General features: G+C 40.4%; 1 protein-coding gene and 1 non-coding gene across 3 annotated transcripts in view; one reads left to right on the forward strand and one right to left on the reverse strand.

Annotated features, from left to right (window-relative positions):
- Window positions 1-73, reverse strand: trnat-ugu (transfer RNA threonine (anticodon UGU)). The gene has a single exon. It is a non-coding gene; the product is annotated as a tRNA-Thr (tRNA).
- A 7069-nt stretch (window positions 74-7142) lies between these two features.
- fgd5a (FYVE, RhoGEF and PH domain containing 5a) overlaps window positions 7143-27720 on the forward strand; it is a 43960-nt gene continuing 23382 nt past the window's right edge. For both annotated transcript variants that reach the window (XM_077574071.1, XM_077574072.1), the window contains exons 1-5: window positions 7143-7409; window positions 8965-11608; window positions 21459-21573; window positions 22096-22154; window positions 24606-24636. In XM_077574071.1, the coding sequence (XP_077430197.1) occupies window positions 7400-7409; window positions 8965-11608; window positions 21459-21573; window positions 22096-22154; window positions 24606-24636 (2859 nt within the window). In that variant the 5' untranslated portion in view covers window positions 7143-7399. The remainder of the gene's footprint in view (window positions 7410-8964; window positions 11609-21458; window positions 21574-22095; window positions 22155-24605; window positions 24637-27720) is intronic.

The following is a 27720-nucleotide window of genomic DNA, read 5'->3' on the forward strand; positions in this document are numbered from 1 at the left end:
AGGCCCCAGAGAGATTTGAACTCCCGACCCCTGGTTTACAAGACCAGTGCTCTAGCCACTGAGCTATGAGGCCCTGTACTGGTATATGTGCTAATGCATGTAGTGCAGAACAGGTGCATGTATCAGTTCAAAAAATACAGCTCTACTACTATGACAGTTAATGCACCTTTTGGCTTGTTCCTTGTGATGTCACCACAGTGAGTCACTCACAGTTGTTTGGCACAGTTTTTTCCCCCACACGCCATTCCTGACACAACCCACCCATTCACTCATGCATAAAATACAATAGATAACTGAACTACAAAATATAATGACATTTCAATGCATATACTAGTACCAAACAAAAAAGCGTTTTGTGGTTGCAAACGGTATTATTGTGTGTCTCTTTAGAAACTGATCTCTCATTTCCTGTCTCTCTTTATCTTTATGAAAGAAAATGTAATTATTCCAAAAGTATGATGAGATATTGTTAAAGGCAGTATCATTGGCTGATATTGTTCTATCAAAAGCTCAAATGGTGGACGTCATCAGGTGAACCAAGCTGAATTCTTAACAGAGCCGGAAGAAACGGTGGTAGAATAGGGAGAGACCACCATTTTATCTTTGAGCCAAAAGTCTCACGGTCCTGACGGAAGGAGCAGAAATCAGATGCTGCCTCTCAACCAATGACAATGAAGTACTGAGTATATAGAATACATAATGCACAATATGCACACACACATGCAGCCATCACATCATTCACTGATATCTACGCACACAGGCAGCATGATAAAAGATGCATTGTGAGAAAAAGTTGGAAAGACCCCAGATATTTTTTCCTTCTTGTGCGTATGAGGATCATTGTTTTCGTCCCTGCCGCAATTTATGAACATATTATTCCTCTGTATGAATAGAACTGCTTTATCAGAGCCTTTGACTTATGGTTCATGCTGATACTGTTCAGAATGGCAGGATTTTCTGCTCCTGTGCGACTTCTCAAGGTCAAATTATTGTACGGTATTGAAGTGTGATCACGTAATCATAAAAGCCTCATCGCAGCTGAATGACTTTCTTCAGTTAGTAGTTAGTTATGTAACTCAAACCGTGTTCTTACACCGACTCTTGGCCTTGTGTCTGAGTGAAAGCTGTGCCAAAGACGTGTTTTTCACTTGCACAAGTATCTGCATCCTCCCAGTCTCCCTTGGCTCTGAAATTTGAAAACAGTTCCAGGAAAAGTGATTTCTCCCCCCCCCCCCCCCCTTCATTTAAAACAAAAATAAAAAAAATTAAGAAAAATAAATAAATAACAATGTCCCCATCAAGCAGTCCAAGTTGGAACCCGATGCTTCCATATAGACCTGTGTGGTCAAATTAAACAACAAACAGTCTCGCAATGTGAATCCACAATGCTGCTCAGTTATCACCAAAAGCCACCGTATATTACTTTGTCTGTGCGATTGTGCTTTATTTGAATATAATTACTTTTTACATATAGGGCATCTTGAGAATTTTTATTTGGAACCAGTAAATCTATGTTTTTACAGTCATGTTTTAAGATTGTCCTTGCACTAATAGTGAAAAAGAATAACAAATGTGTCTGTTATCGGAGTCTGACCTACTCCAGAGGCTTCAGGCTAATTAATGGCAGTGTTACAGCTATTGTGTTGTGGATGTGGCCTTTTACTACAGAGCATTTTTTTTTTGTGATACAGCAACACTGCCCCTTTTTACCAGTACTCCCTAGCCCACTTCTGGGGGGATAGATTGTACACAAACGGCACTGCTGAAATCTGAACGTTGCTGTTTATAAATTTAACAGAATAAATTAATCCCCTCCCGTTTTAATGCATATTGTCTTTTTAAAAAACAAACAGACATGACAACAGTTCTCTGTCATTGATTATCTGTGAATAATTCACTGGGGAATGTAACCTTTATTTGACAAAGTGCTGAGCTCAATGCTCTGCAGCTTGTGCATGTGTGTGCATAAATGCAAAGGCTGCTGGGGGAGTGTTGGAGCAGACACTGACTTTATATTGCTGAATGACATTTTTATTTCAGGATTTATTTCTTAAATAAAATGCTGTTAACCCTTTAGCAAATAGTCTCATATGACAAAAATGTAATCCAGAATCATCGACATTAACAAAAATTTTACTTCTGATTTTTTTTAATCTTCATATGTCATTCTACTTAACAGTATTTAGGTATACATTTTTCAATGATATGATTACCTCAATGTCTGTGATAAATATGACTTATTGAGGACAAGCATTTGATGTTTTTCACAAGCAAACTACAAAATAACTTAAACTATTCGCACTCAAATTAAAGTCGCTGCGTACTTATATACATATCCTTGGGTCTAGAGTTTCTTTATCAGAATATAAAGCTCAGGACAAACACACACATCTCAGTAGAGCACTGGTTGGAAATCAATAATACATGTCAATAATGAGCTGATCCATTACAGCAGTCAAAGGCTTTGCCATCCAATTACAAAGGCGGTCAGGTCACTTTAAAGTGTCAACCTGATTGTACTATCACATATATCATTCCCTGAGCTTAATGCACTTCAGCTAGTTTGCAGAAGGGGTTGATTAAGTACCTCCATCTTAGATATTAATTAGAATTCAAAACCTAGTGAGAAGATGCTATGATGTGGAGCACAGGCGAGAATGTGCTTTCCAGTAATCAGCGGGGCTTAAGTGTGATGTCACACTTGCACGGTCTCAGAGGGGAATAAAAACACTCAGCATATCCATTCAGTCTAGTGGGCAGGCGTTGGCAAAGCAGGTGTATGGATTGTCTCAGCTCTGGGAACAAGTCGCTGACCCCTTTCCCTGATCCCTTTCCTGTTTGGAACAGCGAGTAGCCGAGCAGAATGGAGATACAGTTGGTTTGTTCCGTGCCACCACAGCATGTTTTCCTCATATCACAATTCTCCTCTATTTCAGTCATGTCATGTTCCAGGTGGAGTGACGGAGCGCAGACACGGGCGGTCCAGGAAATTTGTGTCCTCTATCCAAAAAAACATGTTTTGACCGTCTGTGCCACATCTGGAGGGATATTTTCTCCATTCTTTTCGGCAGTCATATGACACAATATGCTTGACAGGATCTATTTGCACACCATGCAAAAGCAAAACACATTTTGGACAAATGAGAAGAAAAGGGTCAACTGTAGCGGGTGTGAACAGAAGACAAGAACAAAAAAACTGAAAAGAGCTATCTTTAGTCATCCATTAAAAAAAACAAAAGCTTACTTTTTTTTTGCAGCCATAAATGTGCCACAAGTGTGCCACTAATTCTGCAACCTGGTTTCTGACAGTAGTACAATGCAGTAAGTGGAAACAAAACAACTGAGTCATGTATTATGCAAGATACAGTAGATTCAGCATGTTATTTATGCCTTAGATCAGTGGTGGGCAAAGTATGGTTTGTGGCTCACACATGGCCCACTCCATTATTTTATCCGGTCCACCAAGCATTTACATTATCTCGAATCCTGTAATATGTATTACATTACTTATGATTTGTTATCGTAAATTTGGTTAACTAAAATTGAATTATTAATTTCAAAGACTTTAAATGGATTATATAGTTGCATGATGAATCTATTTGAAATATTACAATTAAGCAAAAACATTTTTTTTAAATCATATCCGATTATCAGTGTTTTGAATGAATAATTGGTTATTTCATTCTAACTAATAGAATTAAAAATGGGAATTAATTATTTCTTTCTAAAATTAATTGGCTTACGTAAATTATACTAGGCTTTGTATGATCAAGGTTTTTGGGCCAATTATCTATCAACTAGTTTAAACAAACCAATAACCGATTCGATCAGAAGATGTAGCAATATATCAGTTAAAACAACATTTATATTTACTCTATAGTCGACAGAGTGGGGAGTAGCCCCATGAATAGCGAAAACCCATGAAAAATTGTCACCAATTAAAATGCATAGGGGGTGGGGGATTAACCCTCCCCCAAAAAATCTTCAAAAAAACGCTGATAAACATTAATTATAACATGTAATGTCTTTTTCGCGGAGCCAATCAATGATGTCATTAGCAAAATAAAGACAATAAAGTTGATAACCGATTCTGAATAAAATGCAAAATGAAGCCGATCCAGCCGATCAGATCAATGTAAAGTCTAGTTTACATGCATTAATTATTTTTCATTATGAATTCATTTATTTCATTAAATAATCAAGTAATTGATTTAATGGAATAAAAACATTGAAAAAATAAACAATTTTACAAATACACTGAGCACATAATTAATTTTAATAAATAATACTAATCAGGTATTAATAACTTTTGAAACTAAGAAGATTGTGTCATAAATGCTAAAATAATCAGCATTTCTATATTGTAATACAAATCTTAACTTTATATATATATATATAATCAAAATAAGACATCTCAAAGCATTGTTCCACAATAAGAAAGCTGGGGGTTGCAGTTTTAGTTAGTGCTGGATTTAGGTGAGAGGGTCAAGATGGCCGGGGGTCGCCTTACAATTTCCCAGTCCAGTCTGGATTGCACAATGCGCGACTGTCTTTAAATTCTGCAGAAAGAACAGTAGCAATGTTCTACTTCAAATTATAGATATTAATTACATTTAATTATGATGTCCCTAATTTTACTGACACACCAAAACAGTTTGTTTAATGTGATGACCTTCATGCTAGTGAAAAACAAAACTAAAAACAATGTAATGATTACAGCAAGCACCCTCCCCGACTATCCCTTCTTTGTGATTGAACTTAACATAATCCCCTTGCAGCAAACCATCTGGAATGGGAGTTTTGACTCAGAAGTATTGTACGGGCATATGCGCTCTCCTGCAGTCAGGTCCAAATCCCAATACAGCAGAGCTAATTCTTTGACTACGTCCCGCTGCTCAAAGGGTGTATACTTCATCTCCCATAATGCAGTTTGGCTGCATAGATTGACTTTCAAGTATGTTGATGAAAAGGAGAAATGAGGCGAAATATTCCCATCCCAGTATGCGGGCATCAAACTGGAGCTGTGAGCCATCAAATCACACCAAGCAGACGACTATCCCAGCCCACCTGCGTAACACAAGGTGTCCTTGAAGCCTGACGAGTCCTTCATTGAAGCCGGTCAGCGTCTGCATGTTCCTCGAGCGATCAGCCTTCGTACAGTATCAATCAATCATCGGCGAGAAAGGTTACCTAAGGGGTTAACATCGCCAACCTTTCCCATCTGTTGCCAAGGAAGTGTAGCCTGTTGTGCAGGAAACAGGGAGAGCGGTTTCCTGTTATGAAGAGAGGCTTTTAAAGGGTTGCACTCATTCAATCAGGCAACAGATGCTGGGCCAGGAAGCTCGGCCAATAGCAAAAGCTTTGGTGTCTGAGAGAAACTGTTTTTGGAAACTGTTTTTAGGAACTTTTATATGCAGTGTCGGTTAAAGCAAAACAAAAAACAATACACTGACAATGGATTAATCTTTTCTTGTTTGTATTCAATGAATGAATGTTTCTATGGTTGGTTCTGTGTTTCAATATCATAGACTTATATTTCAACATGTTTTCTATTCATCTTTTTTTTGTGTGCATTATATCTATATCTGTAAGGAACTTCCACCACTAGCAAAAGGGCTAAAAAATCTGAAAATTACATGAACAGGAAATTAATCCCTATTTATCCATTTTCGATATTGTTTGTTCTTTTCCGGGTCAGGAGACTGAAAATCTATCCCAGATGCATTTGAGCAATAGAGGGGAACATCCCGAAATAGTGGCCAGCCAATCGCAGGGCACACACACGCACGCACACACGCACCAAACGATTTAGAGTCATGTATACATGCATGTTTTTGGAATGTGGGGAAAAGCTGAAGTACCAGGAAAAATCTACGCAAGCAAAAAAAAAAATTCATCTATTGATCCAGAAGAAGATTTGTGAGGCCAGAAGTTAACTGACCATGTCAGAATTTAGAGAGCTCACAGTCTCTGTTGGTGTTCATCCCAAAGCTGTCCGACGTTTTTTCTACATCAAGCACACACACAAGCGAACAACTTGCTAAAATAAGTAATAAAATAAGTAATAATATTTTAATTTAATTAATTAAAACATTTTTTTTAATAATAGTTCTCATTACACCATACAGAGATCCTAGCGTAAAACGCGCACTGAACAATATTTTCAGCAAAAAAATAACAAAAGTTGTCAGTAACGGTGGCAATGTAAGATGGCTTCCCTCTGGCTTCAGCTGTGAGGGGCCTATCAATTCTCCAACCATAAGTGGGTGTACCTCAATTCTTGACCAAGTCAGCTGGGATATGCTGGCCCAGGGCTCACCTGTGACGATAATGAGGACAACCGGTATAAAAAACAGATTTTAGGGATGGGCAACAACTTATGAAAACATTTACTGTAATATGTATATTCATGATTATGAATTCATTTTTTTAAAAGCTAAAACATATTTAACATTAACAATACCACAAATGCCAATATTTAATTAGACAAATATAAGTAGAACATTTGTTTAATTAAATATTTAATTGAACAAATGTAAGTAGAACATTTGTTTGATTAAATTTCGGCATTTGTACAAAAAAAATTTAAATAGAAAAACACAATTTCGTCAAATTGCGATTGATCAATTTTCAGGCACACTTGTGGCCAGTATAAGCACAGAGTTAGCCATTTAGCCGCTAGCCAACAACTGGACTACAGTGGGGAACTCAGGACCAGCGTTAGCATGCATGTTTTGTTGTTGTTGTTTGTTTGTTTATTATTATTATTATTATTATTATTATTATTATTATTATTATTATTATTATTATTATTATTATTATTATTTGTTAGCATGATTTGTTTGTGTAGCTCTTTGCCACGATAGTTGTAATTTGTCACCAGAGTTAAAAACAAAAATACTTTTTAGTTCGTAGCCGTTTATACATGTATAGTAGAGTCGGGGGTGGGCGAAGCAGTCGTAAAAATAGTAACGCCGTAACGTGTTGAAGACATCCAAAACACACGTATTTGATTCGTGTACATAAATAAAACACACGTGTTCAGTAAGGCAATGGGTTTGCGCTCCATAGTCCTGCCTCAGTCAGGAAGCCTCAAGAGCACCTCCCGTCTGCACACAGGAGCTCACTTGAGTGGAGCATCAGCAGAAGAGGAGGCGCACACTGCACACCGGCTCAACGCTTGAACACACATCTGCTCCTCTAAGTGCGGAGTCGCATCATCATCTGGTGCTAATCTACCGGCAAAAACGAGACGATATGAGCTGCAACTTTGCTTTTGACACCTGACTTTACCACCAACGTCTTTCCGAATGTCTGTGGATTAACTTTACGGGGGATGCAGTCATTGTGTCGAAATATGAGCGTAACTCTCGGTTCCCGTGGATGATGATGTCCCACGATGAACACAGGTTAGTTGCTAACATTTTTATTAATAGTTCGTTTCGCTGTCACAGTTAAATAACTTGTTTTTGCGGTGTAGTAAAGTAGATCACGTGCTTATGTTTGTGGGACTGTGGTTTAATTTAAAATCATTGATTAATTTTTGAATGACCTGATATACGTTTTTTCACCTGAAGTATACCAAGAGAGCTCAAAATTAATTTAAAGGCTTAAAGTTAAAATTGACCTCTCCAATCATTGCTTAAAGTTTAAGCAATTATTGTCTGATTGCTTTAGAGGGTAAATGTAAATGGGTACATTTATTACATAAATATTTCATGATAGGGTCACACATATTTTTTTTAAAAAGCATTTTCAGTATCTGCAGAACTTCTTCCATGAAATTAAGTGTTTACTGAGAAAAAAACATGCACATAAGGTCAACTGCAAGATAACTTGGAATATATTTAAATTCACAAGTAATAGCCTTCCTTTTTGTTAAATGGTCATTGTGCGCTTGCATGTGCCCATGCTTAAATACAGTAGTGTTGTTATGATTGTTCAGGTCGGATTTCACTATGTGGACACTGTCTGAAATCATATCCTGTGTTTGGAATTGCCAAGGTCCTACTGTCTGTCACCTTTTTTGATTTTCAAACATTTGCTTGACTTGAATTCTTGTTGCATAATTCATATCCTGTTGTTTGCAGTTGGGTGCTTTGTCAGCCTGGAACCCTTGTTTTTCTTTTGTTTTATTGTTCTTTGGCATACTCAAAGAGCAATTTCAGCAGCATTGTGCGGTGTGTGCGTGTGTACCTATGTGAGTGTGTTTATGTACTTTCAGTGGAAGAATGACGAGAAGGAAGTCCATTTGTGTTGTGAAAATGTGTACTCTTAGACATTCATGGTGACTGGAGGTCTGCTAATGTCCTTCCTGTGGATATCCTGTGTGGACTCCTTCAAGAAAAGAACAGACGGAACTAAACTGTTTTTCAATAAATAAAAAATTGGTCTCACATAAGATATTCAGTATTTTACGAAAAGTGATGGACACGTCGAGACACAGTGTCTAATAGGATGTGCGTCAGGGCAGGTGCTCAATAACAGGAAGCGACAAGGGGTGTGCACACTTTGTTAAAAACGGGTGCGTTTCATGATAATTCTAAACTTCATGAGGAGTGATCATCTCAGCTAACGCTCAACTGTGTGTATTTTTGAAGAGGAATATTGCATGACTAACCTTAGCCAATTACATTTTTCACCCTTTTTTTCTGGAGTGCGGTATCAGACAAGCTACTGTTGAGTGTGAACCTGTAACAGGCATGTATCATTTCCCAGACAGGGAGATGTTATTGTTTCTCCTCAAAGTACGCTTTGGTTCTGTTGTTTTTCCTGCTGATAATGTCCCCTGCAGCATTCTGCATGTCACTGACTACTAGACAGGACATGGCTTCCCCTTCACATTCTATAGAGAAACAGGGCTCTTTGTGTGTTTATCTGTGTTCATCTACTTTAAGTCAAAGAAGTACTCTTTTTTTTATGTAGGATTTTATTTGACATGATTTTTATTTACTCTCTTTACAGATTTCCAAAATCCGCTGCAAGTTCCTCGACCAAAGGTCCGAAGTCATTTGACCATCAAAGTGCACTCCAAACGAATGCAAAGGCCTTGTCCCCCTGTTGCCCCCAAACCCAAAGGCTTCTATGTGTTTGTACCACAGGAAGAGCAATGCTGTCCTCCGAGCCTGACTAATGGAGACCTGCTCCATTCTCATGGGGACACAGGTCTTAATAAGGCTGATAAAAACCAGGACAATGAGGGCAAAAGTGAGACGGAGGAAGAGGTCAATGGTGTAAGAGGAGACATTGAGGGCAAAACAGATCATGTGGAAATATTTAATAAGAATAAGGATGATGACATTGAAAGCATGGGCTCTGAAGGCACACTTATAGAAGATGATGGTTTGACTGCAGACACCACCGACGATGCAAATCCTGACAATGACTCAACTCAATCTTATAGTGGCCAAAACAAAGCTGCTTCTCCTCCTTTGTCTCCTGCAAATGAAAATGAGAACGAGGAAAGCAGCAATCAAGAGTTGAGTGGAAAGACTGACAAACACTTAGATGAACATCTAGCAGAACAACAGCTTAAACAAATGGATTCACTGAGTCTGGGTGAGACAAACTGTGTTACATTTAACTTGCCCCCACATAACGATGAGATTGAGATGGGAAGATTTGTGTTTGGATTCCGCACACTCCCGACTGTAACCGAAGAGTATCCCTATGATGTGATTGGCCCCACAGATGACACCAGTGATACATGTGAGTCTTGTGACCCAGGTGAAAGTGCTGATGCTGAAGTATGGCAACCAGAACGGGCCACCAAAGATGTCTCTGGCTGCTTCCGTTTCACATCCAGCAATGAAGATGTGTTTGGCCCGTATTCCGTCATTGAATCTGTCCCATCAAATAAAACTTGTACTGCTGACCCTGACTGGGGGGAGGATGACACTGATGAAAATCAATTAAATGTTGAGCAAACCTCAGTGGCTTCACACCCGGAGCCTTTCTATGTGTCATCAGATGATGTGGACCAACTTGAAGATAAGCAAGCCCTCATAGATCAGGCTGAGGTTGAGGAGGGAGCTGAACACTGGAATCAGCAAAAAGACAAAGCAAATGACACTGAGTCAGCAGATGAGTATGCAGACATTGAGGATTCTTCCTGTCCAAAAGGTGATGACTTTGAGCAGTTGGAATGTGTCTCGTCAGAAGATTATGTGGAAATTGGTGATGAGGATGAAGAGGAAGAGCCAGAAAAGAAACAAGTTAAAGGAAAAAGTATAAAAGAGAGAACAGCTCAACGAGAACAGGCTTTCCTCAGTCATAGAAGAAGCTGCCAGCCTCGGCTCAGGTTATGCAACATCACTGTGCCAAAAGACTTGGACCTGGGCCGCACCCCGGAGCTTACCAACAGGGTGGTTTTTGCCCACACCACTGAGGCGTTTGAAGAAGACATCGAGGAACTGGACTGCCATATTGTGCCTTTCTATGAGGACTCTGACTCAGAGAGCGAAGACCATATTTATGAGGAGGCTGGCTTTGACTCTGAGGGCGAGAACTTTTTGAACCTAGAGAGAAAGACTATTGTGACACGTTCTCGCTCTTATTCTGGGAAAGTTCCAGGTTACGTCCCAGAGACTGTGCCAGAAGAGACCGGCACTGAGTACCAAACGCATGACTACTGCACAGTGTCCTTGGACCAGAACAGTGATCCAATCAACAAGTCCCAAACACCTGCAGGGGAAAACTGCCTAATCCCATCTACAAAATCCCGCCAATTCCTTTTGTACTCTCGATCAGCGGGGAGTCCAGAATTGTCCTTGGCTGAACAATCTCTTCTCGATGAGCTCAAGATCAAGAGGAAAGATGACACTCTTTCGCTTCCTTGTGTCATGACTTCTTCTGGAAGTTTCTCCCAACGTAGTCACAAATCCTCCAGCGGTGTTTCTACACCAACTTCTGTAGTGGACATTCCTCCACCCTTTGAACTGGCATACATCACCAAGAGACCAGTAACCAAGAGCTCCCCTTCCCTTTTGATCCAGCATGATCCAGATGACAAACTCAAGAAGAAGAAAATCTCCTTTAAACGCTTTCTGGCTCTGAAGTTCAAGAGGAAGACAGACTCAAAAGGTTTCAATGATGGTTCCGTCCGTTCCTCTCGGTCTTCTTCTGAGTCTAGTCATCATGGCCCTGCAAGAGTCATTGATCTTGACCATAGAAGCACCGCCAGCTCCCCTCAACTCCAGCCTCCTATTGTAAACCCCCAGCAGCCTCCCTCAGACCTTCCATCAACGTTTGCCTTCTACAAAGATCATCAGAGGAGGAAAGGTGACCTTAAAGCTTATGGCAGAGGCGTTTCCAGAGTTGAGTCTTTTGAGGAACGGTCGCATCGCTCTGCCATGCCGCTGCCTTTAACCAAACCGCGCTCAATCTCCTTCCCCAGTGCAGACACTTCTGACTATGAAAACATTCCTGCTATGAGTTCAGACTATGAGAACATCCAAATTCCAGGCAGACCTACCAGATCACACACTGTAACAGAGTTTTTTGAGGATCCGAATCGCATGACAGCGCCTTGTAATGAGAATGATGGATACGTGGACATGAACAGTTTCCCTGGGATAGACAACAAACTCTCAAAAGCAGACGCCGAAAGGTACAGTACATCTTTACAAACTTTTTTTTAAAAGTATTTTCACAAACAAATATTCTACCTTTTAGAGGTGCACCATCAATCAATCAATATCAGCCCCGATTTCATTTCATTTAAGACCAGTCTCATTTCTCTCTGTAGAGGTCTGAAAATGTCAACCACTGTCTTCACTGCCATTGACAGTTCTAGATGCCAAAAATTCATTTGAACTATTTCTATTAGTTTAACATTTTTACACTTTTTTTTAATAAGAGTATGAAAACCTAGATTTTTTTTATTGTACATTTAGAACAGATATAAAATTTGTGAGTTTACTAGTGAAGTCACGCGATTAATTACAATTAAAAAATTATAATCGCCTGATGTGATTTAAAAAAAAGATGATTTAAAAATTGGGGGCGTCAGGCGATTAAAATTTGTAATCGTAATTAATCGCATGACTTCACTAGTTAACTCACGATTAATCACAAATTTTCTGTTCTAAATGTACAATAAAAAAAATTATAGGTTTTCATACTCTTGTTAACAAAAGTGGAAAAAAATGTTAAACTAATAGAAATAGTTCAAAGGGATTTATGGCAGTGAATGAGCTAATAGGCTTTTCATTTTTATTTGCGAGAACTGATTCATGTGCGGTTAAAGTAGCATGTTTGTAATAATTCATGGGTATTGTTCCATGTTTTACAATAAAACAAGAGTGGAACGTTGAAGGTACATGCTGTTGATTATGGAAAAAAAAACACGGGACGGGCAAAAATTGGGATAGATAAATTAGACTTTTTAATGATCGTGGAAAATTGTGATCGGTGCACTCCTACAACCTGTGCCTCAATGTATTTTAATCAGAGTTTAGTTTTTGGTAAATTAATGGATTTTAAGCATTTCTGTTATATCCATTTATGATGCTGTCAGTAATAAACAGATTGACTATAGATAATCCTTAGACCCCTGTCCATCCCCCCGAGACTATTTAATTTGGGAGACAAAATAAATTGACATTGCATGATCTGGATTATACAGTGTTTTTTATTGGCATAAAAACTAAATGCAAGTGTTAATGTATTGTAATGTTAATGTGTCTATTTTTGTAAGCCATTACAAATTATTATAGTGTATACAATACGAACGCTATACAACATTTTCAAGTTTGCGCTCACCTGCAATGTTTGTAGTCCTGTAAGAATCACTCTAATTGCAGTCTTGACTCTTTAACGGTGTAATAATGTGCTACAAAGTCTCAGAAAATCTTACATGAGGCTGAGTGAGACCTACCTCTTGTAAAAATCTGTTAAATGAGAGATTACCACCCTGATGGTTCTTAGGATAGCCCTCGTGAGGAAGCTTTCTAATGTTTCATAGATTTAGAGGTCAGTTTGAGTGCATCTGCCTCCTGTGAAGATTTGAAACGATAGAACATATAAAAGCAACAGCTCACTGAGCAGAGATTATTCACATTACATAGTCATTATTAGCTGCAATCAAAGCAATTAAAAGTAAGTGGGAGGGAAATGGGGGGAGGGTATTAGCAGTAGAAGAGCATATTTTACGTAAGAAATAAGACCGGTGCATGTACAATTAGATAGAGCAGAGGCGTGAGAAAACAAAAGAATAGTGGAGTAAATGAAGAGGCAGCTAAAACAAGAGAAAAGGGAGAAAGCAGTTGCACTGTAATTGCTCTCCTGTACCTGACAGTTATGGTTAAGTTTAGAAGTGCTTTTATTAAAGTAGCACTCTCACGGGCGCCTCTCTCTCGTTCATTGGACCCTCGGGGGACCGCGTGCTTTACTGCAGTGTGTGATGGAGTGAGGAATCACCGTGGTCGGGCAGTGCCAAATTACCTCAGCCTGACCAGCAGCTTCAGTTGCTGAGAGGCCACAATCTTTCCCATTCCTAATTAAGTAGTAGTGCTTGATGACCTGTGTGTGGTCAAAAACACGGTCCATTACTGTGCACTCTCCAAAAGACTTCAAGACAATATTGGAGTAGATAACATCCATCGCGATTTTTATGTCCTGAACGCCCTTTCTCTTTCAAGTTTTTTTATTCTACAATGAATATTATCTTGACTGCTCTTTATATCGATTTGAGACTGTGGAAAGAAATGTGCAATGGGGAAGATTAATAACCCATTCACTTGGTAATTGTACTTCATTTAGGCACAAATTGAAATATTTAGATTTTTACGGTGCATTTGTTGCCCAGTGTGAGTCCATGTGATTCACTTATATATATACACGTTGGAGTGTGTTTGTCATCATTTATTTATTTATTAAATTCAAGAACCCACACACAATTGAACTACTTTACCAAAGGAAAGTATCTACAGCTTAATAGTTCTTGTTGGGAAATATAAGAAGTTCAATATATAGACATAAACAGATGGCTGAAGAACTGCAAAGATGCTGTTGCAAGAATGATAATTACATCAAGTCATTCTGTTCATCACTGTCTGTGTGCATGCCTACAATCAAGTGATAGGAGAATTTATTTTGAAATTAACTCCAATTTATATTCATTAATTTCCTTCATCGTACAGAGCAAAGTAATAATACTGCCTGAGAGAGGGGTGCTTTAGTAGTGGATGTGCGGATATATATAGGCCACAGCTGGTGGCACCCAGTGCACTCAATTAAGCATTGATTGCAAAATGCCATCAATCCAAACTCAACTCCATATAAAATAGCAAAACTTCTCCGAAGAATGTGACTGATTTAATAACTCATTATGCCAATCCCTTCTCAGTGTATTGTTACAGGCATCAACATTGTGGTTACTTCTGCCAAAATGAATACACAACACCATTTATTCAAATGTACTTTAAATTGATAAATATCATCATTTGTTGCGTTTTTGTTTTTCACATAGATTCACTGTGCACTGTTTTTCTCTCAGTGATGTCATCGATGCGGCTCATTGTGAGTTGGAGAGCTCATCGCACTCACTATAATGCAACGAGCCAATCGGTCGTTTCGCCTCCACTTCATCACATTTCCCCTGGAGAGCCTTGTGTTGCCAGAGCCACTCCTTAGTGTGTCTAGAGGGGCTGGTTAATGCTTATTTGAATGCAACTGCACACCATCTATTTTAGAACGCACAACCCTTTGTGGGTATATTGTACTCTAAACTTTAATTTCAACATAAGCATGCTTCCAAGCTGGTCATCTTACAATGGCAGTGATTGATTGGGAACACAGCCAGTGTGGTCAATGTGATGGTACACTCACAGAGGAAAAAAAAAAAATCAGTGGTAAGAATTACCAAATGGTCTCACAGCATTGTAGACAAAGCAAACTTACAAAGGCGGTGAAGTATTTCCAGTGTAGTTTCAAAGCTGTTAAGCAACAAATCTCCATGTTGTATGGTAACATTGCTGTGACTTTATCAGGTTAATGAAATAATCATGTTCATTTACAAGCTAGTATGATTTACGAAACTCACTAATGATGCGAGCCAAGGTATTTTTCTGCAACAGTGTGTGTCGAGTGTGCATGTGCTTTGTCAAACATGGCACCCTTGCTGAGAACGCTCTCTTATTTAGCCAATTAGCAGTGTGGCAACAAATGAGCAGTAAACAACATTTTGGCAAAGAAAGTGCTGGATATGCGATTGTATGCAACTTTGCGACCATTCGTTGTCCCCAGATGTCACTTTGAGTCATTTCCACTTAACAAAGCAAATGTGTAGTTGCGCCGTTATACTGTTATGCACAGTTAATTTTGTAATGGAATTATCTGCGTAGCACAAATCTTTTTTTCTGTGCAGATTCCTGCTAGGGCCGTCATGGCTGTCTGTGCTATGTTATGGGATGAAGGAGTTCCCTCATGTGTATTGTTGTACTGGGTGGTGGCTCTGTGGTGAGGTGGTGGACAGGGTGTGCCTCTGGCTCACCAGGTAGGCTCCGTGCCAGGCATTCTTAGGTCATTGCCAGGTCATCCCCGGGGAGAAAATGTCCAGCCTAGAGGCTGTTTACAGGAAATGCAGGACAAGGGTCAGACTGTGGCAGGAGACAGGGAGAGGGAGACCTGACTGGAGATAGCATGAAAGTGTAGAAGAAGAATGTGGCCATGGCGTGCTGGCGTGAAGGTTTGCAGACTCTGAGGTGTGGTCTTCACAAAAATGCTTGGTCTGCCTTTTTAGTGTTAGGTTTTCAGAAATTCTTGTTCAGACACACACAATAGAGACCTCTTGATCTTTGCCACATTAAGTGCAGTTTTTACAATCTTTTACCTGCCATGTTGCAGGTAGTCTGAGAAAAGTCGGACCTGTATTATTAGAACATCATGCGATATCACATTAGAAGCACAAGCGCCACAGGCAACACATAACCGTTACAAAAAGCAGCAAGCAATTTAAAACTAAAGCATTCAATTCTCACAATTCCCCCATCAGTATTCCTTTTGTTGTTTATTGTGGCGGGAAAAAACTATTCTCTTGTACCTATTTTCTGTAATAGTGCCATTAGAAGTGGGAAAAGCCTTTGTGATTGCACTTAATATATATTTTAATTCAACTGAATTACATATTGCAGGCATCATCAAATGAACTAATTTAAATATAGGTTCTATTTTTAGAAAAGCATTTTGCACTCTAAATTTGAGTCTGCAAATTTACTTTGTTGTGGTATAAATAATATACTCCATCCATCCATTTACTGCCGCTTATCCGCGGTCGGGCTCCTTCTTCACCACCATAAGCCGATACAGAGCCCGCATCACTGCAGACGCTGCACAGATCTGCCTATCGATCTCCCGCTCCAACCTACCCTCACTCGTGAACAAGACCCCAAGATACAACCCGGAGCGAGCACTCCACCCTTTTCCGACTAAGGACCATGGTCTCGGATTTGGAGGTGCTGATCTTCATCCCAACCGCTTCACACTCGGCTGCAAACCACCCCAGTGAGAGTTGGAGATCACAGCTTGATGAAGCCAACAACACCACATCATCTGCAAAAAGCAGAGATGCTATACTGAGGCCACCAAACCGGATCCCCTCAACGCTTTGGCTCCGCCTAGAAATTCTGTCCATAAAAGCTATGAACAGAATCGGTGACAAAGGGCAGCCTTGGCGGAGTCCAACCCTCACTGGGAACGAATCCGACTTACTGCCGGCAATGCTGACCAAACTCTGACATCGGTTGTACAGTGACCGAACAGCCCGTATCAGGGGGCTCGGTACCCCGTACTCCTGAAGCACCAGCCACAGGACTCCCCGAGGGACGCGGTCAAACGCCTTCTCCAAATCCACAAAACACATGTACACCGGTTGGGCGAACTCCCATGCACCCTCGAGGATCCTACCAAGGGTGTAGAGCTGGTCCACTGTTCCACGGCCGGGACGCAAACCGCACTGCTCTTCCTGAATCCGAGATTCAACTTCCCGACGACCCTCCTCTCCAGCACCCCTGAATAGACCTTACCAGGGAGGCTGAGTGTGATCCCTTTATAGTTGGAACACACTCTCTGGTCTCCCTTCTTAAAAAGGGGGGACCACCACCCCGGTCTGCCAATCCAGTGGCACTGTCCCCGATGTCCACGCGATGTTGTAGAAAGGTGTCAACCACAACAGCCCCACAACATCCAGAGCCTATAGGAACTCTGGGCGGATCTGATCCACCCCCGGGGCCCTGCCACCGAGGAGCTTTCCAACCACCTCAGTGACTTTGAACCCAGAAATAGGAGAGCCCACCTCAAAGTCCCCAGACTCTGCTTCCTCAAAGGAAGACTTGTTAGTGGAATTGAGGAGATCTTCAAAGGTCAGCAGCACCCCATCCCCATTGCTTTCTTCTCCCGAGACGCCGGATGGTGGACCAGAATTTCCTCGTAGCCGTTCGGAAGTTGTTTTCCATGGCCTCACGAACTCCTCCCATGTCCGAGTTTTTGCCTCAGTGACCGCTGAAGCTGTGTTCCACTTGGCCAGCTGGTAGTCTGGAGTCCCACAGGCCAAAAAGGCCCGATAGGACTCCTTCTTCAGCTTGACGGCATCCCTTATCGCTAGTGTCCACCAGTGGGTTCGAGGATTGCCGCCACGACAGGAACCGACCACCTTACGGCCACAGCTCCGATCGGCTGCCTCGACAATGGAGGCGTGGAACATGATCCACTCTGACTCAAGGTCCCCCACCTCCCCCAAGACAAGGGAGAAGTTTTGCCAGAGGTGGGCGTTGAAACTCTTTCTGACGTGGGATTTTGCCAGACGTTCCCAGCAAACCCTCACAATACATTTTGGTTTACCTGGCCTGAGCGGCATCTTCCCCCGCCATTGGAGCCAACACACCACCAGGTGGTGATCAGTTGATAGCTCCGCCCCTCTTTTCATCCGAGTGTTCAACACATGCGGCCGCAAATCCAGTGAAACGACAACAAAGTCGATCATCAAACTGCGGCCAAGGGTGTCCTGGTGCCAGTTTTAAACATATGGACACCCTTATGTTTGAACATGGTGTTTGTTATGGACAATCCGTGACGAGCACAGAAGTCTAATAACAGAACACCACTCGGGTTCTGATTGGGGGGCCCGTTCCTCCCAATCCCGCCCCTCCAGGTTGAGACCTGTCCCCCAGCAGAAAGAGAGAGTCCCCAGGGGGAGCGCGTGTTTCCATAATGATCATGTTAAAAGGATTTCTATATTGTAATATCTCAGTTCATTTTGTTAACGCCTGAAGATGCAGAAACTTGGCAAAGAGGTTCTATTATATATTTGAATTAATTCCATCAGAAGCCAACATAACCCTGGAGACCAAATTGTTTTGCCTTCATTTAGGGCCACCATGAGTAATAGCCCACCTAATGGAGTGTGCGTTGTGTGTTGGAATAATAGATTGAAATGTACTTGAGTACACAATATTGTGTGACATACACAGTGGAGCTTTAAAAGACAGCAGGTTCTATTCATTATGAGGCCACAAAATTGTAATAAATTTCATTGGAAGATCCCCTCTCGTGGTTTATGTTATTATTAGGAACAGCTCTCAGTATGATGCAGCGTAATTTTATACCACTGCAATCACAATAATAAAACATACTGTTAATTCATACTGCCTTGACATTTAAAAAGTACGTAACATTTTTGTAGAGGCAGGTGCAGGGGTACCTTATGATGTTGTGGATGCTTATCCAGAATGTAATAATTTGGTTGTGGTGAACCCCTTTATTCCTTACTGCTTTTAGATCATCATCCTTGTTAGGGGAATATGGTCAAACACACTAATTGGGTGTTAATGGTTAGGAGAATTTTAAGAATTACCGCAGAAAGCATTAAAGGGATTAGAAGAAAATTGACCTATAGTGTAACCCCCTCGAGCCTTTCTCCACTGCACCGAAGGATTATCACTGGACATACACAACCTTGTCATCGATAAAAGGGTGAAATGGGAAGAGGATTATTATGTGCACTGTGCTGCATATGAGAAATGAAATGACTCAGCTCAGGCACTATCCATCTTCTATTCCTCTTATCCTCACTAGGGTAGCAGGTGTGCCGGAGCCTATCCCAGCTGAATTAAGGTGAGAGGGGGATTTACACCCTGGACTTGTCACCAGCCAATGGCAGAGCATATATAGGCAAACAACCATTCACAATCACACTTAAGGATTTGGAGCAGCAGTCGTGGGCCACAAACAGACTAATGAAAGGATTGAAGGGCCGCTTTAAAATTCTTAAAATTAAATTTACTATACACACTGAAATAAATCAGACAAGCAAATAATTACATCTTGTTTAATGTTTATAATTTCTAGTTATATTTGGAAAATTGCTACATTTTTGTTACAGGTGACAAGGCAACTAGTTAAGGATTTACAATATTTGGGGTGGCCTCGGCCCTGAATCCCGTTAGACTGGATCCACCCCTGCACTGAATAGCGACCAAATCCCAATCTCCAAATTCAGAACGCAAATCAGCAAACTGTTAGAAATTTGAGAAACATTAACGTTCATAAATCTGACCTTGACAGAGAGCATAAAGTGGAAGAAACAATGATTGCTTCTATTGTTATTGCTTAATAATATTTTTTATTTATTTATCTTTGCATATATAGAAAAGCTCTTTCGTATATAAACCAATTTAGTGATGCCTATTTTTTTAACACCACCTCTTTCAAATATCATTTTTAGTAGGGCTGGGTATTGATTGTAATTTCCTCAATCATTCAATTTTGATTCACAAGAGTTCAGTTCGATTCAATTTCAATTTTTTTCCGATTGGATTCGAATCACTTCACTTTTTTTAATTATGGAACATCAATTCTTCTTAAATATCAAGGACATGATAAAACTCCACAAACATTACATTCCAGATAAATTTTGCGGAAGTAACTGTTAAATGATTTAGTTTATTAATGAAAGCAACATGTGTTATAATCTCTTAAAGGGATTATATCACAGTGTTTTAAGTTCTTCCACAGTTAACTATAGGCATATAATGATTAAATCTTACCTTTGACACCTTGGCGATGTAATTTTTTTATGAAATATTAGGTGTTTTGCTGGTTATTTTTCTAACGCGGAAATAAAACACCTGGTTCAGTAAAACCCCGCCTCGCCCCGTGTGCTTGCCGCGCTCCGGGGGAGCCGGCTGCAGCCTGCAGCTGGAGCTCTGCGTTTGAGATCTCCTCTAAATGGCCACACAAGCCATCAATTCTTCAATAAACATTTGAAACAAATGGCTCCTTGCCGCAAGAAATCGTGGAGGAGGAGGGGAGGTGAAGAAAGAAGAGAGAGGAAAGAAGAAGGAAGAAAAAAAAAACCTGAGCAGGTGACCTGCTGCTTACAGGGCGAGCGCAATAACCACTAAACCAGGGGTGCTCAAGTTCGGTCCTCAAGAGCCCCTATCCAGCCTGTTTTCCATGTTTCTCTCCACTAACACACCTGATTCATGATCAGGATCGCTATCAGGCTTCTGCAAAGCTGGCTGATTAGCTGATCATTAGATTCAGCTGTGCTGCAGGAGGGAAACATGGAAAACAGGCTGGATAGGGTCTTGAGGACCGAATTTAAGCACCCCTCCACATTTTTTCAGTTAGGTTCAGCAGTGCTGACAAGTGTCAGCCACAACCTTTTCTGGGTTTTTTAGGGCCAATAGTCATTGCACTTTGGCATTGCAAATGTGAAGAATAATTGATTGTTTTGAATTCATTTGGACAGAATGTTTACTGATAAAAGCTACTTTTGTCAATATCCCATGGAGGTCTCAGAGAAAGTGGGTGTGCGTTTAGTCCGCAGAGGCGGTGCGGGTGTGGATCCGCACCTAATGACGTCACAAAGGGAGCACCCGGTCGTTTTCTCGGGTTGGAAGGGGCTGGTGCTTGGAGAGCAGAATGACATGGCTAAAAGCTCCAAAAAGTGGATTTTTCACGTTACTGTCCCTTTAAGTGTTACACAAACATTGAATTTAGCCAGGATGAGATGGAAATATTTTTATAATTCTAATTCAATAATTATAAATATAAATTCAGAAGATTCTGATGAAATGTAAAAAAAATACTTTAAAATTGTATTGTATTTGAACAGTAAATTTCAAGCAAACAGTCAGAAAAACAAGTTTTAGGGCCTTTAAAATTCTATTTTTTTTTAAGAATTTATGGGGGAAAGAGATTGATTCGATATCGATTTTTTTTAAACCCAGCCCTAATTTTTAGAATATGCTGCGGGCTGCTGAAAAAAATATGGTGGCCCGCAAATGTCCCCCGGGCCGCAGTTTGGACACCACTGACTGAGCCTTGAATAAACCTGACTTGTTGTTGATTTTTTTTGGAATTTAGGAGGAAGCCACTTAACCCTCTCAAGCAAAAACAACTCCTTACTGGATTCCCTATGATTTGATGTTGCACTTCGGTTCTCCCTTGTCTTGCAGTGCCTACACAGAACCTTTCCCGCTGAGCTCGGTCTCTGCCGGATCAGCTGAGGAAGACCATGGACGTACCTCAGAAGAGGAAGAAGGAGCTGCTGAGCAAAGCTACGATCGACAAGTGAGTTATGGGACATACAAATTATGCCGCAGTTTAATTTGCCCGTTTAACTCTCTCGGTTGCAGCCAGGCTAGCTATAGTACACGACTGTGGAAGATGGCCTTAGAGACATAAACGGCCACTAAAGAATAATTATGTTGAATTGAAATGTGTTTGAGTCTAAGTGAAATTGTTTGGGAAGTGTCCCTCTCAACACAGATTACAGTAGCCTTGCCAGTAAACCCCTAAATGGTTTGAATGTGATGTGTTGAGGCCTTTTGATTAGCCTCTAAATCATTGTTGTCAATGTGCACACACACTCATACATAATGCATCCGTATTTAAAAGTGCCATCTTTGAGAGGGCCCTCATGTCTATGCTGCACTTTAATGAAATAATCAGTCTCATTCTGACAGCAAAACTACACTTTCTTTTAATCATTCCCCTTGGTTTCTGTATAGCAGCTGCTGTTAATGCTTGAGAGCAATAAGTGCCCTTTTGAACATTAACTGTGGTCATTTATCTGTCACTGCTTTCACCCAGACTGATGGCCGATCCCGAGCGTTCTATGTCGCCAAGGAGCTTGTCGATTCGGAAAGACTGTGAGTATGGCCATGGTGTCGTCACACCCAAGCATATGCATCGTGAAGGTGTTTTGCCTGCTCTAATGTCACCCACGTGTGAGCTAATCCATCAGGCTGCATGCAGAGCAACAATCTCTTCCTCACCTTGCTTTCTACCAAACTAATTCTCTAATGCGGTTTGCCATCATGCATAATGTATAGGTCTTGTAGACAGATGAACTTTGTTTCATTGTGTGAATGTTGAGAGACAAGCGCCATTACTTTTATGTAAAACAATCAACAATCTGATGCTATTGTGATCATTGCCCAACCTGTATTATTTTTGTATAAGTGCAAATGCTACGGCTTTATTCTATATATTTTATTTCTGATCTTTTCAGTGGGTCGTAATACTCCCACTTCACCTCCACATTTTTGCACTACATTTTTAAAGCTCCACACCAAGTTGATGCTGATCAGACCAATATTTTTTCAAATCGTTATTGTTAATTGTCCACTCGTTTTTATCAGGATTCATAGTAGTCAATTTCAACATGACAAAGAATAAGAACCCTTCCCAAAAAAGAGGCAATTTTCAAAACTCAAAAACATGTTTCAGTTGTTGTGGGATTTAATATTGTTAGGGTTTGGTGGTAGAGTCTGAGAAGTGGACCCAAATGCAAGGAGGCGCAGTGAACAGGCAGAGGTAATTTTGTACGTGACTGGTAGAAGGATGGTGGACCCAAATGCCCCCGCAAGGCAGCGAGGCAGGAATGGAGTGCTAGAAGAGGAACATTCATAACACATAGTGGGAAAGGTGAACATGACTGGACGAGATGTGATTGGATTGGACGCCTTGACTGGACAGGACGTGAGTAGACTGGTCGCCATGACTGGACAAGACGAGGGTAGACTGGTCACCATGACTGGACAGGACGAGAGTAGACTGGTCGCCATGACTGGATAAGACAAACGTGGACTGGTCGCCATTACTGGACAGGGCGAAAGTAGACTGGTCACCATGACTGGACAGGATGAGAGTAGACTGGTCACTATGACAGGACAGGATGAGAGTAGACTGGTCGCCGTGACTGAACAGGACGAGAGTAGATTGGTCGCCATGACTGGACAGGTCGAGAGTGGACTGGTCACCATGACTGGGCAGGATGTAAGAAGATTGGCAGAACGTGGGCGACTTGGTTGAACAAGGACAGATTGCCTATGTTACGTGTGGAAGTTTATGCGTGTAGTCTTTGTATCAGCCAAGTGTTCCTTGTCCTCACCGCCAAGCAGTCTTCGTCATCATCGCTAAGTTGTCTTCGTCACAGCCAAATTACCATCATCACCACAGGTAACCAAGTCATCCTCGTCACAGTCAAGTCATCCTCGTCACAGTCAAGTTGTCCTCGTTTAGCCAAGTCGCCCACGTTCTGCCAGTCTTCTTACATCCTGTCCAGTCATGGCAACCAGTCTACTCACATCCTGTCCAGTCAAGGCGTCCAGTCACATCTCGTCCAGTCATATTTGTCTTCTCATCTTTCCCACTATGTGTTATTAAAGTTCCTCTTCTTGCACTCCATTGCTGCCTCGCTCCTTGCTTACCCGCTGTTGGGTCCACCATCCTTCTACCAGTCACGTACAATATGACAAATGTAAGAGCATGAATGTTTAGATCAGGGGTGTCAAACTCATACACTCTAAAAACAGTTGGGTCAAAAGTAACCCAATTATGGATCAAAAATAGATTGATACACTTTATGGGTCAATTTGACCCAACTTTCTGGGTTGTTTTATATGAAATTACCCAATTTTTTGACCCAAGTAAAGGACCTGACCTATATTTTATGAGTTGTTTTACACTAAAAGATCCATTTCTTGACTCAAAGTTGGGTCAAATTGACCCAAGTATAGGATCAGTCCACCCAACTGTTTTTAGAGTGTATAAGCTCAAGGGCCACATGGAGGAAAACATATTACCAAGTGGGCTGGATCGGTAAAATCATGGTTTATAACTTTGACTTTAACGATTGGCGATGACTCACTTTTTTTACTTTACAAGATCATCTCGTGGGCCTGATGAAACTCCTTTGCGGGCCTAATTCGGCCCACGGGGCGTACATTTGACACCTCTGGTTTAGATGATGGCAATAACAGAGTTTACAAAATAATGTCTTTGGGACAGCTGACCATAACTTTAATTTGATGAAAAATATTGTGGTGATGGACTTTTTTTTTTCTGAAAAAAAAAAAAGGCTAAGGCAGTAAATTGCAAACTGAAGTATTGATGTGTCAGTGATGACATTGCCCCAATTTTTTCTCACATAATCCTTATACTGCTCACAACAGCATGGTGGCATATTTGCTGTTGCTGATTATTATGATTCTTAACTAGCTTTAAAATCATTTTTTTGTTTCATATATGGTAACATTTCTCAACATTCACATCAGTTGTTATTCCTTGTTTCATTTTGCCTTTTCTGTATTTTTCAGACATGTCAGTGCCCTCAAGTACCTTCAAGAGGTAAAAAAATAAATAAAAATTTTAAATGTGTGTCCTCCTATTCCACTTTCTTGAAAACCCGCTGATAGCATTTTATCATGTGAGTGTACTCCCCAGCCTCTGTCTGCGTCTCCTCCTCCCCCTGCTGTAAAGCTCTGCTGAAGTTTATCAATGTTGTTGCAGTGAGAGCTACTTCCTGGTCTTGACAAAGTTAACATGTTGTGCTGTGGTGTGGTCAGTTGTAAAGTGATGCAGTGTGTTTACGGCCGCCTACTGATATTCTAATTGTAGCTTTACTTACCTGATAGACTATGTATAGTATATAGTAATACTTAGAGTACTAAAAGTGTAATTTCTGGCACTTAAAGTTGGATTATGTAGACTTCAAACTACTAGCTCACTCCCCTCCTCACATCTCTGCCCAAAGAAACCCCCACAGCTCACTAAAGTTGATGCACGGCGGCATGCCAAGGCAGCTACGTTGCTAGCATTGATTTATCCATGATGGAGAACTGCCAAAAATTCAATGTTACCGGCTAGAGTTTGTTGTAGGATGATACAATCAATTAAAAACATAAGATGAACTTACCTGATGACCAGATCAGTAGTTGCAAACCATTTACTATATATTTTTTAAATTTTTGTTGCTGACTGGAGTTCAATAGAGAGGGATAGATTTTAAAAAGATCATTTGAATGATATTCTACTGTCAGCAGGTGCGTGGTGGCCATCGGGAATTTTGGGAGAATCCTGAACAGCCGTTCCATTCCAGGCCAAAATTGTTGTGTTTTGATGGTGTAGATAAATTGTGAATGTGAATAACTTGGTCTACTACAACCCTACTAACCCTGATTGATTAACTAATTTATTCATTTTTATCTATATATTGAGTGCATTTTATGCATTTTGATGCACAATCAATTCTCAAATATTGACAAAATCTTAACGATTAATTAATTGATTATGACTATCCCCTGTGGAAACTAGCAATGAACTGTTAGTGACCCAATAATCATGAAAGCTTCTTTTACAGTTTTACAATTTGTACACATTTTTTTATTTTATTTTTTTTTAATACAATGCTCGCCAAGGGACTTCAAGGTGAGCTGAAGTAAGTAGGGTGGCCATGCATCACAGCCAGCTGTTGTCATGTAGTGCAATTGTATTGCACACGCACCAAGCTGTGAGTGTGGGCATGTAAACAATTACTTCAGTGAATCAATTATAACCAAAAGAGGAGATTACTACAAGAAAACATTTTCATCAAAATTGTATAATAATGACGATGAATGACTACCAGTAAAGATCCGACAGTTTTGGCATTGAGGTCATCAGTCAGCCTGTACCTTTTAACCTTGAACAAGGTTACCCCGAATCTCTTTTACATGCCCCTGTACAGTGATTTATCAAAGTCTGCTGTGAGTATGAAAACTGTAATTTGATGACATTCAACTTTAAAGAATGCAAATATTATACAAGGGGCCTCAGTAATGACAATGATGCATGGTACGGATAGAAACAGATTTAACTTTATTCAAAAATTATATATATATATATATATATATATCATGTTTTTAGTTGATATAGTGGACGCCAGTATAATATGGCTGTAACGTGTTGTAAAGTTACCAAGTTTATATGCAACATTTTTAACATGAACATCATGCAAATCAACTTGCAATTGTGATAGGTTAGTTAAGATCCAATCATGAATCAGAAGTGTTGACATCATCCAAATTTTGCGTTTTATTGGTTTAGTCACGCAAACTGGGACCATCTACAGGTCTGAAGGGGTTAAGCATATGTTTTTTGACCAACTTTTAAGATTTCAAAAATATTGGGGGGGGGGTTCTTTTCCAATCCTAGACTTCTTTGTTTTAAAATTCTAACAAAAGGTTCAACGACGTCCCAGGGTCATTAGCATGTATTAAAAAGTTAAATAAACACTTAAACAAGTGTTACCTATTGTTTTCTAGAGTAAATAAAATTTTCCAAAATTTCAAAATATCTAAAACGACAAATATGTACTGATCTAAGTTCAAACAAGAACAGAAAGTGCAGAGAGTTTCCAGGGTGAGCAACATCTCTTATAAAGTTAACTGAAAAAAAAACAGTTTTAAATTGATCTTATATCAGCCTTAAGATTTTCCACACAGGCCGATGCCGATATTTTTGTCAAAATGCTGGATATCGTTGCCGATAATCGGTCTATCCCCTGTTGCTACACTTGCAAGAGGAAATCGAAGCCAACCTACAGCATTACTTGTCTGTAACATTGTTAAGTCTTGTACTTTTGTTTTTATCAATGTGCTGTTAAAATGGTTGGATACCAACAAGTGTAGTGTGTAAAATGGAGTCATTTAGCTTGGAAGCACTACAGTGGCTCAACATGTTTGTTTTTGGGGGGGAGCTTGAGACTTATATGAGCTATTGTTCCATTGTCTGATAAGGAATAACAAGAGCACAAAGAATTTCCAGGGCCTGTCTCCGCAAAGGAAGGGAGGCCGTGCTCCTCTTTTAAAGGATTTTCGCACAACAGCTTCAACATATGGGCTTGTTATTTTGTATTTATTTGTAACCTGTGACCTCTAGACAAATGTTATGGCAGCCAAGCATGACTATCTGCTTAGGAAGCCGCTCACGTTGCTTCTTGACCGGCCTTACGTGATGAAAATGGGGATAGTCTGCACAAAGTAAAGTGTGTGCGTGCGTGTGTCTATGTAACCTAGGAGACCGAGTATTTGAGTATGTAGCCGATCTTCTCTCCGGCAGATGTGATGAATGCTAACGTGAATGAGCTCAATTGTGCAAGATGCATGGCTTGGTAGTGCCAAGTGTCAGCACATTATGTCACAGCCAACTTGAACATCTTTATTTGGTTTATGTTTGGACTTTGCACAAAACTACAATTCATGGGCTCCACAAGTCAATCGCTTACTGTGTCAGCCCCTTTTTCTGATATAATTCCTTTCATTTTGGGCCTCTTTGCTATAATTTGTCTCCAACGTGTCAGAGTTCTTCATGCAAGAGTTAGCAATGCTTGTTTCTTCACTTGGATTACATCCGGGAACATTATGTTCTTTTCCACTGAGAAACTGAACATAC

The sequence above is a fragment of the Vanacampus margaritifer genome, chromosome 8 (assembly GCF_051991255.1).
Source record: "Vanacampus margaritifer isolate UIUO_Vmar chromosome 8, RoL_Vmar_1.0, whole genome shotgun sequence".
NCBI lineage: Eukaryota > Metazoa > Chordata > Actinopteri > Syngnathiformes > Syngnathidae > Vanacampus > Vanacampus margaritifer.